Source organism: Petromyzon marinus, chromosome 47, assembly GCF_048934315.1.
Source record: "Petromyzon marinus isolate PM22_M1 ecotype Great Lakes invasive population chromosome 47, UKy_Petmar_22M1.pri1.0, whole genome shotgun sequence".
Taxonomy (NCBI): domain Eukaryota; kingdom Metazoa; phylum Chordata; class Hyperoartia; order Petromyzontiformes; family Petromyzontidae; genus Petromyzon; species Petromyzon marinus.
In genome coordinates this window covers 11,577,767-11,592,324 of record NC_133713.1, presented here as the reverse complement: position 1 = coordinate 11,592,324, position 14,558 = coordinate 11,577,767, and the positions used below count along the sequence as shown (strand labels likewise).

Here is a 14,558-nt window from a genome sequence, read left to right as displayed (position 1 = left end):
CAGCCCCTCCCCACCCAGCCCCTCCCCACCCTCCCCTCCCCACCCAGCCCCTCCCCATCCTCCCCACCCAGCCCCTCCCCACCCTCCCCTCCCCACCCAGCCCCTCCCCACCCAGCCCCACCCCTCCCACCCCTCTCCACCCAGCCCCACCCCTCCCATTTCTGGATGCACTACGGACGGCCACAATAATCCCCTGTGGGCTGGTGTAACCAGGAGGTTCCTACCAGTATTAAGTTGCGTACCTTGGCCACTAATTTTGCTGAGCTGCGTGATAGCTGCAGTCAGGGGTGGCACACGAGTGGCATCTCTCCCACAGTCCCACTCCTCCCGGTACGACTTGTCTGACTTGTGGCTCATTTGAAGGCCAATGACGACAAATTATTATCGAGGCTTCACCCCCACCCCCAACCATTTCCTATACCCCCCTCCATGCGTACGTACTGAATGGATGGCTCCTTATGACGGGACCCTGGGGTCGCGTCAAAATCGTAATTAATTTGTGGCGACTCCGTCCCACGGCGCACATAAACGCCGCGACCCACCTGGCGCGGACCATTCTGTTGTCGTGACGTCCAAGCGCAGCAGCGCGGGTGAATGCCGCAGTCATAAACAAAACTTTAATTAGCGCATTGTGTAGAGCTCGTCAAGATGTATAGATCGCCGTATCGTTCGACTTCAAAAGACATAAAATGACGTCGCAACGCAGTTAATGCGAAAGCCGAGGGCTTATGGGACCCCGCGGTCCCGCCATAATGTTCTATAAAGATCCTCAACCAATGTAGGTGTACAGAGTCCTTCTACAGAAGATGGTGGTGATAAACTAAACTCAACAATTCTTATTTCACCAGGTAAGGCCCCCACCGAGCTGTACAGCTGTTTTTCAGAAGTGACCTGGCCACAAATAATTAATAGCTCACCGAAGTGGCTTATCACGTGGAAATTCATAGCAGCAAAATACTCCAAAAATATGCGAGGGAAAACCCGGATTACCCTAAGAAAAATCCACGCGACCACGGGGCAGAACACACACACAACTCCAAATATGCAGCAGGCGTCAGGGTCGGGATCAAACCCACGGAACCTGCACACCTGGCGAGGCAGTTAACGCCTCGCCACCGTGGCTCCACGGGCATTGTGTGAGCAACAATTCATCTGAAGCTGGCTGCCTGCTGTGTCCGTGAGCTGCCCCCACACGACCGATGATGTCCTTCAGCAGCCACCTCTGGCGGGGGAACTTGGCCACAATCCCGACGGCTCGTTTTCTCAACGCCGGAAAAGGGAACGCAAAACGCGACGTGAGCTGAACTACAGACGCGAGATTCACACGCGGGTAAAATACATCGGCGTGAGGGCGTAAACAACAACAACAACGACAACGTCACAAAAATAACAATGACAGCCGTCGCCGCCGGAGTGGCTCTGCGGGCGCGTGGGAGCGGTGATGCCCTACATTAGTGACCGCGAGACAAATGTAGAAATTCCACATTTCCATGGCAGGGGCTCGTCTCTACCCCTCGGGACAACCGCTGTTGATTTCTCGCAAAGCGGCAGGGGTGCTAAGCCCCTGCAGCCCCCCCCCGCTCCTATTTAGTGTCAGTCACTGCGGTATACAAGCTGTCTGCTATATTTGGTGGGGGGGGGGGGGGGGCTGAGAGGCGGAGTGGGATTGCGCGATAGCCACAAAACGCCGATCGCGTTGTTACTCATTCTGATTAGCGCTTAGCGTTTGTTTAACGTTTGTTTAACGTTGACCGTGCCGTAGCCCACACGCCTGCCCCCCTTGAGTTTACGTACCCCCCCCACCACCACCCCTTTAAACAAGGCCATGCCGCAGGCAACTCGTTTTACGTTCTCCAGAGAGGTGACGAAGGCAGGTACAGGCAGCCATCGACTTACGAGCACCCGGACTTACGAACGCCCGACTTACGAACACCCGACTTACAAACCAGCTCGCGTGAAATATTAGTTTTGTTTTACAAAACTCTCGCCTGCAAATCGAACCGCGGCACTATTTGTGTTCAGCTGCGGGATCCTCAGCGAGATGCAATGAGTTGGCCCCATGCTGGGAGTGAGTGTTGGCATGTACGCGCATTTAAATATTCGGTAGATTACTGTGTTCCGAACTTACGAACGGGTCCCGGGAACGAATTGTGTTCGCAAAGTCGAGGACTGCCACTGCAACCGACGCCCGACCAGGAGCTTGAACCCGCAGCCGTCTGATGGCAAGTTAAGCTCTCGCTGTGAAGGGCAGCGGCGGCCACCCCCGTAAGGCTTCAACGGGAATGACGACCGAGGGCAAATGGGGGGGAGGGGAGCCTTTAGCCGGACAGATAACTGATGAAAACATTAGGAGGCAATTAGGCAGAAGGGGCCAGCCGTGTCAGAGCGTGGGGAGGTGGTGTTGGTGGTGGGGGCGCGAGGTGGGGGAATTGTGAACTCAATCTGAACGAGCGTGGAGGGAGACGCGAGCTTGCAGGGTTTTAGGGAGGGGAGATGGGGGGGGGAGCAGGAAAGTGTTTCTGTGTCGTTTGCGGCGTCCCTGTCGTTGCCGGTGTTGTGGGAGAGCGGTGGAAACGTGCAAGATGGATGGGGATGTTGGCGTGCGTCCGCAAGCCGTGAACGGTTTAGCATCCGCTTGGCATGCAGAGCCCGATACAGCGTCCCCGCAGAGACTCGCCTGCACTAAGTCACCACAGATGCAATTTGTATTCGCAATGATGATTTACGTTTGTTTTATTCTGTAAATAAATAAACATCTTGGTAAATACAGAAGCGCCTCGAAAACAAATACAAGCAACGGGATTGGCTTGCGTGTTTTGTTGGCGAGTTTTGTGTGTTTTTTACCGCGTGTGATTTGCATGTGTTACCATTGTAAATTGCTTCCTTTGTTTAACTCGGTCAAGGGGACATTCCAGGGGCAGTTCTCTCGCGCAAAGGAGTAAAACTAATCGGCAGTCTGGATTTAAAGCTTTCGTGACTGCATGGATTCATCTTTTTGGTTCTTTCGGTAAAGTCACCACGTAGAAGGGAAATAATAAAAATAAAACAATAAAATAAAATTATCACGACGTTTCGGCCACAACACAAGCAGCTGTCTTCAAGTGAAGAAACAGAACTCATTGGAACGCTGTCTTCCCGACAGTTCTGTTTCTTCACCTGAAGACGGCTGCTTGTGTTGTGGCCGAAGCGTCGTGATAATTTAATGTTTTATTTTATTATTTTATTATTTCCCTTCTACGTGGTGACTTTACCGAAAGAACCAAGAAGATAATCGGCAGTCGCCTCTCTGCTCGAACGAGTGTAGGGCAGTGCGCCCCGTCTCCTCTTTATGACCCAGAGCCCCTGGTGGAAATTCCACATTTCCATGGCCTGGAGAGAATGCCTTCAGAGCGGAACTTCTGTTGATCATGGTAGCGGTTGGCGTCGGGGGCTGAGTGGACCATGATGGGAAGGTCGCGACTGGTGGAGTTTTGAACGTGACAGAGAACGTGAAGATATTTGTTTAAAAAAAAAACAGGTACACGTATTCCCTGAGGAGTTTTAACTCGTTTAGTTTCTTTATAATTGCCTAGAAAAAAATAACACTTTCAAATTTAAACCGTGAAGGCTAATATTTCTCTTCGCATTCATCATCTTAATTACATATTTGATGAAGGCTTCAGTTTTGTCACGGTATTGGTAAAATTCATGGCTAAGGTGCAGGGGGTCAAACAATATTTCGTAAAAAGGTCACGGGATTAAGAGTGGTTGTGACCTAAAAATGAGTGGAAATAAATATACATTTCTTAAATATATAAATGCTAAAATAAAACGTCAACCAATTGGCGATTGTAAATCATTTTGATGCGTAACTGAGTTTTGCGTTCGGCCCGGTTATTATCTGACCAGATCTGTGTCGTCAGGCGCTCCACCACCCACCTGACATCAAAACGAGTGAAGCTGCCGCGTGCTGAAAAGCAATTTTCACGAGCGACGCCGTTTCGCTTGGAACTGCGCCAAGCATCTGCAGGAAAATGCAGGAAGTCAGAATATCCTAAGCAAATCACCCAATATTATGAACCATGACATTGACTTCAAAGACATACGTGTCAAGTCAAGCAATTTTATTGTAATTTATTTTGCTTTCGTAATTTTAAACAGTGTCGGAACCGAGGGAAATGGTCGAAAGAGCTTTTTGCATCGGGATTGCCGTGTGACTGTTTGACGTCTTACACAGAGGCGGTTGAAGTAATTGTGACAATGTGCCCGTTCATCTCAGATGCCATGCAGCTGGTGGCCGACCGTCTGGAGGGGCCTTTCAACATTGAGGCGGTGGTCGACCCCATAGACGTCAAGATCTCAGAGGCCATCATGAACATGCAGGAGAATGCTGTGCAGATCACCACACAGGTGAGGCATCATCGTCGTGACCATCATCATAGTCGTCACCATCATCGTCATCATCAGCAACATCAGCAGCAACAATTATTGTCAGTGTCGGCATCATCATAATTATCAGAAGTAGCATCGTCTTTCATCAGCAGCAGCATCATCATCATCATTATTGTCAGGATTATAATTACGTAAAAAAATAAGCACACTAATTAAACATGTTAAATATCTCAATGGAGGACCCTATTGCATATACATTTTTGACTCAACGAGGTTTTCCAAGATCAATAAATATGATTTTTAAGAATCATCAATGTCAACAGCACTATCATTGGCATCATCTGTAGCAGCAACAGCAATCGTAGCAGTAGCAGAATGTTTGTAGTCGTAACAATCATAATTATCACTGCTGTCATCACTTACATCATTGCTACCATTGCAAACACCAGTAATAACATGTATCAACACTTTACAGAATTGCACGTGTATGCCCTGTACACACACATTTGTTTACACGCACGTGTTAATATCCACATGCAGCGCATTGACTCGATGGGGCAATACCGGCGATGGTATTTGCACGGTGTTTGCGGTTTGCCTACGAACACCGCATATGCTGAAGGCGCTATCAATTAGAGCTGGACTGATGAGAATGTAAGTGCTTTCGCAATTGCTCGAAGTGAAGCAATGCAAGGGAAATGCACGGTGAGAGAAATGACGGGGGAACAATTGTAATGCAATCCAGCGGTAATTTCCAACGTAGGCCCTCACCGCCACCGCGACGGAGACGCGATGAACGATCCCGCACCGGTGGCGAAGCGCGGCAGAGCGACGGTGCGTTACGGCGGCGGCGCTCGGCCACGAGCCCCACCGCCGGCGAATCTGTGAACGCACGGCACTATTGTAGAATTGTAGAATAGTGCCGGGCGGAAGAAGAAAAAAACACACACGAGTTTCAAACAACGCCACGCAGGGATGTGCGCAAAAAGCACGCAGTCTTTGCTCTTAAAAATAAAAAACCCAAATGTATTTATTTTCTAGCCAGCATCGCGCCCCGTCAGGAAACCCCGGACGGGTTTTTTGCCGAACGCCGCTGCAGGCTGTGCGCATTTTACAGACGAGCGGTTCGTGCGTTGATTAAAACTCAGTGGGGGGTGGGGTGGGTGGTGGTTGCGCTCCGCAGGTGTTTGCGGGCTGCGGGCAGCCAAAGGTGAGCGCGGCCGGAGGGGGCGCTCGAGACGACGGGCCGGGCTCGCGGAGAACGGCACGCGGCACGGGGGACGCGCCGAGCCACCGCTTCCGAGGGTACAACCGGGACGCGCCGCGTCCCACCACCGCCGCCGGCACCAGCCTGGACCGCCTGGTGAGTCGGCCGTCTCGGTCGCTTGCGCGCGCCGGCACGCGCGTGTGGATGGGCGCACACGAGCGTGTAGACGCTGTGGGGTTCCGAGGTTACGCACTCACGTGCGCGCGTGAATGCGCACGCGAACACGTGCAAACACAACGATACCCTCACCCACCCCCCCGGCGAAACTGCCGTTAGCGAGCGCCTATGAACGCATACGCGCACGCACAGACGTTTAGCATCTATACGCAGACGTACACATGCATGCTTCACGTACAAACCCGTGCACACGTACACACACCCGTGCATATTTCCAACGCATTCGCACGCATTAATAAGAAACAACACTCATGACTAATTTGCGTGGCGCATGTTTGTAACCCTGTGTGAGAAGGTGGCAGTACAGCAAATAGGTTAACACGTGGGTGCCGGGTTCTGTGCTGTCACCGGGTTCCTGCCACGTGTCAAAATTAGGATTCGGTGAAACGTCTCAAATGTATTAGGAAGCCACAGGAGCTATGCACTTTTACATCTAAATTGAAAACTCGTTTCTTTCAAACTGCTTTTTGTGTGTAGGTTGTAGTCATTCCCCCGCACCTCCGATTCGCATGGCTGGCTCCGTACGGTGCGTAAGAAAATGAGCTTATAAGATGCAAGGAGGCTTTCTTAGAGAGAGAGAGAGAGAGTGCCGTTTTAAATTATCACTTTTAAGGAAATTCATTGTTACAAACTTTATAATACGAAATTATTTTTCTATTTCCTGTAATTACTCGTTAACGCCAGCACTTTACTATTTACTATGTAATGCCACACGTTTCACCTAAAAGCCAGCTTAGAATTGGCACAAATATAAAAATGTGAAAATCAAACAAACCTCGATGGCTTACAATGTAACATTTTGTCCGCCTTTAAAAATACAGCAACAGACATGGAAAATAATAAAACGACAGAGATGAAATAATACACGAGCGTGTGATGTGTTTGGGGCCACATGTTTCCGTTAAATGGGGATTTGCGATGATGCTAACAATGATCTCTTGTCCTTCCCTTCTGCGACCTTTGACTCCCATTTCAAATTTCTATCTTGGGGATTACCCTTCTGTCTCCACCACCCGCCACTCTCCCCGTATCCCTCCACTCCTCTGTCCCATTTTATCTTCCCCCCCCCCCCCCCCATTATTTTTGTTGAGTTGTTTTTTTATTTGGTTGAAATGTTCCCCTCCATTGCTCGCATATCAGAGGAACAAGTGGAGAGAATTCCAGCAAGGCGTAAGACCATTCTTATTTGAATTTATATCCATTGATGTGTTCTTTAAAAATGTATCCCGACATTTCCGCGAGCTGTGCACGCTGTTTATTGTTGTAAGCGTCTCAGTGCTGCCGTGGGGTGGCAATTGTTACGTTTTCATGGCTGGGGCCAGCGACGTGGCCCAGCGGCAAGCGCGTTGGCCGTTTGTTGCAGACGTTCGTGGTTCGAATCTGGTAAATACTACAGATGTATTAAATTTAAATACATGCTGGCCGATTTTGCGGCGGACGTTAAAGATCACGTGACGTCATTCGAAAAGAGGAGGCCATCGTGTGCCGACGTCATGGCCCAAATTCGCCAAAGTTTGAAACATGACACCACAAATTACTCAAGTGGAATCACGCACAGCAGCAATCGTCCCTGTCTACTGGCAGGCTAATGCCCGACTGTAGGCCGGTGCTGAGTCAACTTGCGCTGCACCAGGGACAGCTGCCACTGCAGGGGGGGGGGGGGGGGTCCCCCTTCGAATGGTTGATGTGAGATGTAAGGTGCTTTGCGATGCTGAGGCATTCATGCAAACGCCACTCTACATGCACGGAATATAATGGTTATCTCCGTAGGTCATCCACTGGTGGCTTCCCGCACAGTGGCGCGTCGGTTTTATCTACCCTGAAGAGATGATGAGTTGAGTTGTCCCATGACCAGGATTTGAACTCCAACATTAACATTTTGACAGCCCGGGAGCATCCAGGGAGCTTTGGAGGGCTGAGCCCCCCCCCCCCCGCCCCCGCCCCCACCCCCTCTGCTGAAGGCTCAGCCCTCTTTCTAAATTATTAAGTAAAAAATGTCAGTACAATATTTAACCGTATCGTTACTCGTTCTAATTGGCGTTAAAACATTCGATCAAGTTTTTCAACGAGGTCACGCTACAAGGCTGGTGTGTAAGCGATTGGTTGGCAGGAAGGGGGGGACAGGCGGTGAGTTTCCCCCTGCTTCAGGCTCGTTAGTGAGTCGCGCTCGGCTACGAATTGTTGTCAACGCTCATGCTGTCGTGGATGAGACCACAGCTGGGCGAAACATCATTGAGTTGCTTTCTTGATGGTTAAAGTTAAGTTCTTGTTTTTAATCTAACGTGTTTAAAATGTTGGGTAACGCACGCTCGCGCTCTCCGTGTGGTCAAGGGATGCAGAAGTCAGAGTGTTGAGTTGGCATCCAGCTTGACCCCTGGGTTTGAACCCGGGCAGCTGCCTCTGATTAAGCTGGGTGCTCGAGTGTAGTGAGTTCGATGGCCTCAGCCTGGTCACCAATGACTGCACAACATATGAATCGTCGTTGTTAAATTTGGCTTTCACTTAATTTGATTACATTAAATCTGTGAGAATCTTATCAAATACGTTTGACTGGCATGACATGAGCACATCTCTTTGGAGCAAGGTGTCCAGGGAAGTGCTGCCCTTCGCGTGGATTCGTGGTAACTTGGTGATATTTCAGAAGTAGTTCTGAGATCCGCTTCCAGGTGCCATTCTCCCAACACGCGGGGTGTGATGAGCTGCACTGGTAGAGTTTACGAATGATATTCTCATATCACGAGTTGAAAAACGATGACGGGCAATCGCACAAATTGGGTTGCGACACGGTGAGAGAGACAACGCATCGTGTATGTGTGTGTGTGTGGCACGTGCGGGAACTGCACGCTTCGGTTTGCAACAGCAGCCGCTGTTGTACCGCTTTACGCCGTCCCTTTAAAGAGCGCCGTTGTACAAGCCCCCCGAGAGAAATCTTATTTTCCTTCATTAAGCACTCGGCCCACTTGGGGAAGGTTTTCAAAGCGCACTGTTCATACTTTACCGTTCATACTTTACCGGCGTTTATTGGAACGCGGGAATTAATTTTTTTCCCGCTCCGGTCTGCTGTTTTTTTTCTGCCATGGCAGGAGGTTGCCAATCGTCCGTAAAAATTTGCAGGCAGTAAAAAAAAACGAGACATTTTATTTTTACCGCGAGCACAGATTGCAAAACAAGTGTGATTTATTTTAATAGAGATGGACGAGAGTTGCTTTTGTGTTTTCATCGATTTGCTGATTTATGCCCCCGAACCGTCGTCCCAGTGAGATTGATGCCGACATTGACAGCCCGAGTGGAATTTCATGTTCACCTCCCCGCGTTTGCCCAATAAGTGCTCCGATCGCCCCACCCACGACTTCTTAAACAACCATCGCCACCACCGCCATCACCGACAACATCACCGCCGCCGCGATGTAACGCCAATGCGGTCATCGTGTTTGGTAAAAGATCGTTGTTGTGTGTACAGAGCAATCCATTGCTGGACGAGGGCCTCCTCATGCTGTGCGGACCGTGAGGGTTATTTGACCATACTTTATGCTGGTCAGGACCGGGTTGGTGAAGGCAGGGAGCCATAGACGCACAGTGCAACAATTCGCATTTGTTTTGCACTGCCCTCTGCTGCCCACCAGATAGCACCTCAGCCTGTAACACCTGTTAGGCACTGTGGTCTGCCAACCGAGGACTATCCAGGCTCAAGTACCTGCTTAGCTTGGGACATCGAATGAGAGAGACAAATTCAAATGTGGATGTAGACGCGAAACTGGCATCGCCATCAGTGAAGGCTCCCCCGTGTCGTATCAGTCATGGGAGTTGTTGGACCATACTTCACCACGCTGGACGGTGCCGGTTGGTGAATGGCGATGATGCCCAGGACGGGTTCCCATGTCAACCACCATTGACGTTAGCCGTGGCTGGGAGTGAAACTCAAGTGGGCAGATCCACAGCGCAAGTGTGCGAACGAACTGTTCCACTGGTACAGAATCAGAATATGTATTTATAATGGAGGAATCCGATGAGCCATAAAGCTCTTTTTCACAGATGTCCAGTAAGGGAAGGTAAGAACGTTACAACAACAAACAGTTCACAAACGCGATAGGAGTGCAAAGTACAAGAAAGGTGAACTAATCACACAAACACAAACACATACAAAACACTAAACCATCTCCATCCTGCCAGGCAAAGCCCACTGAGGTATGAACTTACTATTCAGAAGCAACCTGGCCACAAATGATAGCTCAACAAAGTGGACCATCATTTGGACATTTATAGAACCAAAATAATCTGATAAGAGCTTCTAAAAGCACGTGTCCCAGCAGTTTGCAATGCTATAAGATAGATCTCTCTGAATCTCCATGTGAAATGGCTGTATTTTGTCTAAATTATGGGCCAAAGCTGTATTTGACAATATAAATTGCACTGACATGAAGATGTGATGGGTCAGTTTAATATCAACGCGATGCTGTATGTGCACATTTGACTTTGCTCGCTGGGGTATTGAATCACTTGGCCAATTTGCTCTCCGGCTTCCAGATCCAGCTGATGTACCTGAGGCTTCGAAGGAGGAATCGTGGGGCATTAAACCCACACTTACAGCTGCCCTGGCTCTTTCCAATACATGCAGTTTGGGACTTCTCTTAATTTCGTAGAAATTCTGACTTTTTCTCAATCAAATATTTATACTTGCTACATATATTGAATTACCGTGGGTAATTTCGAGAATGATAATGCTGCTGCCGATGATGATGATGTTGCTGCTAATTCTGAATCTGCTGATCATGATTGCTCTTGCCGATTATTCTTCTTCTGCTGCTGATGATAATGCTGGTGCTAGTGAAGCTGCTGCTGATGATGATAATAATGCTGGTGCTAGTGATGATGCTGCTCCTGATGATAATGCTGGTGCTAGTGATGCTGCTGCTGCTGCCGCTAATGCTGTTCTTGATGATGCGACTGCTAGTGATGGATGATGATGCTGCTGATGATGATTATGATGCTGCTGCTCCTGACAATGCTACTGCTGCTGATGATGCTACTGCGAGTGATGATGATGCTGATTCTGATTACGATGCTACTGCTAGTGATGATGTTGCTGCTGATGGCGATGCTGCTGCTGATGGTGATGTTGCCAATGATGATGATGCTGCTGCTGATCATGCTGATGCTACTGCTTGTGATGATGCTGCTGCTGCTGCTGCCGATGACAGCGATGGTTACAATGATGACCACTGCAATACCCGTGCAGAAGACAAAACGCACAAACCCCTTCCACGCAAACCCACCAGGCAAGGTAAATGGCGGAAATGCTGAATTTAAACACAAACACTCATCCCGCTTTCAGCGCAATTACCAAACGGCTTAACGAACGCGAGCATTGCAGTCCATCAGCGGCGAGCATAATTTGATTTTGAAATTACTGTGTCATGGGCTACAGTTGCCCCAATCGGATGGTGCTTCAGTTAAACTCATTCCCATCCTCGGATTAATTAAATCGTGCATCTGTTAAATAATGGCGTGCCACTGAGCGCCATGCCCAAGAGTCTGGCTCCGTGCTGAATTTATAAACTATTTTTATTTTACCAGCTAAGGCCCACTGAGCTACGTAGCTCTTTTCGAGAAGCGACCGGGCAACAAATGATAGCTCAATGAAGTGGCTTATCGTGTGGAAATTTATAGCAGCCAAACACTCCAAATGCACGTTGAGTCCACATGTGGAGGGGAATACCGAAGGACCCGGAGAAATAAAACACGCGTCCACGGGGAGAGAGACACGCAAGCTCCGAATATACAGCAGCAGGCGTCAGGGTCGGGATCGAACCCACGACCTCCTGTGTACCAGGCGAGGTAGTTAACATCTCGCCCACCATGGCGAATTTGCCCATTCAAGTAGCCGCAAAGCCTTTGAGGGGTGTAGCTGAACCTGTTCAAAATTCCGGCAAATGCAAGCCTGTGCCAAGTTTGTGTTTAGCCACCAATCGTCAAGTTTATTTTGCTTAAGCAAGTGAGAACTCAAAAGACAAGGGAGAGTGTCATTTGTAAGGGGCACCTGGCGGGGCGGGGGGTCCACCAAAATGACAAAAACCAAAATGTAAAATAAAGTACAATAATTAATTAAACATAAATCAGAGCAAAAAACTACTTCGCGTTGCAGAAGAAATCGAAGGCAGTGCGCAACGACTGAACAATTAATAATGTGCAGTACAATTTTGATTTAAAGCTTTCGTGACTGCAGTAATTCATATTCTTAGCTCTTTCGGTAAAGTCACGTTGAAGGGAAACAATAAATAATAAAATATATATAAAACAATAAAATTCTCACGACGTTTCGACCATAACACAAACGGTCATCATCAGGTGTGAAAACCAACGGCAAGAAACATTTGAAAGAATTTGAAAGAATGTTTATTGCCGTTGGTTTTCACACCTGATGATGACCGTTTGTGTTATGGTCGAAACGTCGTGAGAATTTTATTGTTTTATATATATTTTATTATTTTATTGTTTCCCTTCAACGTGACTTTACCAAAAGAGCTAAGATTATAAAAATGCGCAGTACATTATTAATTGAAAATAAACATTCCTTTGCAGTAGTTGACTCAGGAAAATTACCTTAAAAATGTAAGCAATCATTCAGTGGCCGACATCACCTGAATATATGGAGGCCCGCAGAGCTTGGGCAATTGTTGGTGCCAATACTGTGCTGTGCATTACAAGTTGACATTATTTTTAAAATACAGAATCGTCAACATGGATTGAGGGCGATTGTTGGACCGGTATGTAAACAGACTGGGAGATGTGTCGAATGGAACTGCAAGTGAAATGACCATACAGAATACACAGAGTTGAGCGTTGCCCGTAAATGATGAAAATATGGTTAAACTTTATTGACATGTACTGGATATATTTGTATGTACGCACGTACAACGGGAGGAGGGGAGAAGTGGAGCAGTTGTGTCAAATAACTCGGCAACCTGAGTTCGAGTCCCAGCCACAGCTACCATCAGTGGCAGTGATATATGAACCGGCCCAGAAAAGACAAAGAGCCCCCGTGTAGCCTTAACAGGCTGTTGGGGCAAGTGCTGTTAGCGAGCAGCACCTATGAAGGCCGGAACGGCACACTAGGGGGTGGGTGGCCAGCACCACGCCCGACCGCCTTTGTCTCCCCAGTGGCGATGTTTTTACACACCGCACCGGGTACTCATTTGAGGCTGAGTCGACCTAGGGGATGCCCATGGCCGGTTCAACTAATCGTCACCGGTGTTGGCCGGGAGCAGGAATCGAACTGGGGTAGCTGGGTTCGTAGCGCAGCGTAGCGCTAACCGTTGCGCCACCGCTCCCCACCACCCACCTCCTCACCCGCAATGGCCAGCGTTGGTGCAGTACGGTGAAAACATCTGCCGTGTCTGACATGGAGTGAAGGACATTTCCTTTGGCAGTGGATCGACACATTGTTTTTGTTATCACTGTATTCATATGCACATTGAGTAAGTCTCTGGTCTATTCAGTGGTTGGACGTGTGATGACCTCCCCATTTCCTTTTCCCCCTGTGATGATTCTATGCATTGCCGCGATTCAAGGTTACAATTGAGGGTGTGTGTCCTGGAAAACTGGAATAACCCACACACGCACACACATATAAATATGTATTGTTTCATAAACTCATTCTGGCTTCATTGGCACACGTTACAATCCACGTTTGATCATTTTCATTGTATCCTTACCCCACAGATGGCCCAGACAATGAACTTAATAAAAAATAATTCTGTATCCACATAATCCGTCTAATCTCAACAAAATCCTGGCTTGTGGAGAATGACACTTTGTGGATTATGAAGTTTTCCAGTGTTGCCCCTCAATTCCATTCAAAAAGTATGTTTACTGGGGATCGTCTGATTCTTACTATCTGGTTTGAACTCTGCGCTTCGTACCGTCGCCCCGTACGGCCTGTCGCGTATGCCAGCGTGTTTCTATTTCGTTCATTGATTTAAGCCAAAGGAAACGCTTGCAAATTATTTGCATCCAATATTTTTTTATAAACAGTAAACAATTGATCGGTACATGCGTTGTGAGCGTGAGGAGAGATTTTAATTGATGAATAAATGTATCGTTACAACCCCAAACTGAAGCTCGATTCAACAGATATTGACCCTTGTGTCCAGCGCTATCCAGACATGTATGTTTCCACTCCTGTGTGTGTGTGTCTATGCACGTGGGCAACCGGCCGTGTCGTGGTTCGCGACCTCCCGAGCGCCCAGGAATCGTGACTACTTTCCAGCGCTGCCGCCTCACTCTCGCCGCTTCCCCCCTCGGGCCTGCCCCTCCCCCCGTAGGTGGTGGACGTGAAGGAGCGGCTGCGGCAAGCCAGGTCGTTCTGGGCGACGCTCCCCTACGCCGTGTGCTCTGAGGAGCACGCGGCCGGCCTCGTCGATGACAAGTGTTGGAACGGACAGATGCGCGGGCGGTGAGCACCACCACCCCCCCTCCGATCGCTCGTCCGCTCGGAACAGTTGTAGATATCTGTTTGTGGGATACTTTGTGTGTACCAAAGGTCAACAATTGAAAGTGCGCTGGAATCAAAGCGATGAAACAAAGAGGATGGGCGAGAGACTCCCGGTTGTTAAAAGACGGGCGTTTGATGCCGGGAGCAGTGTCCCCGTTACCGCAAAGCTTGAGTTTGAGTGCGGGCGCACGCGGAGGCAGCCGGGAATTTGGCGGCAGAATAGAGCAGTGAAGCATTGCGGGTCGCGATGAT

At 48.8% G+C, this 14,558-nt stretch overlaps 1 protein-coding gene across 2 annotated transcripts in view; it reads left to right on the top strand.

Moving 5' to 3' along the window:
- The window catches only part of LOC116952487 (glypican-6-like), a 159,416-nt gene that overhangs the window by 131,617 nt on the left and 13,241 nt on the right, over positions 1-14,558 (top strand). Inside the window, exons 6-9 of one of the 2 annotated variants that reach the window (XM_032971873.2) lie at positions 4,259-4,389; positions 5,555-5,734; positions 6,956-6,985; positions 14,137-14,267. In XM_032971873.2, the coding sequence (XP_032827764.2) occupies positions 4,259-4,389; positions 5,555-5,734; positions 6,956-6,985; positions 14,137-14,267 (472 nt within the window). The remainder of the gene's footprint in view (positions 1-4,258; positions 4,390-5,554; positions 5,735-6,955; positions 6,986-14,136; positions 14,268-14,558) is intronic. The other variant, XM_032971874.2, reaches the window with a different exon arrangement.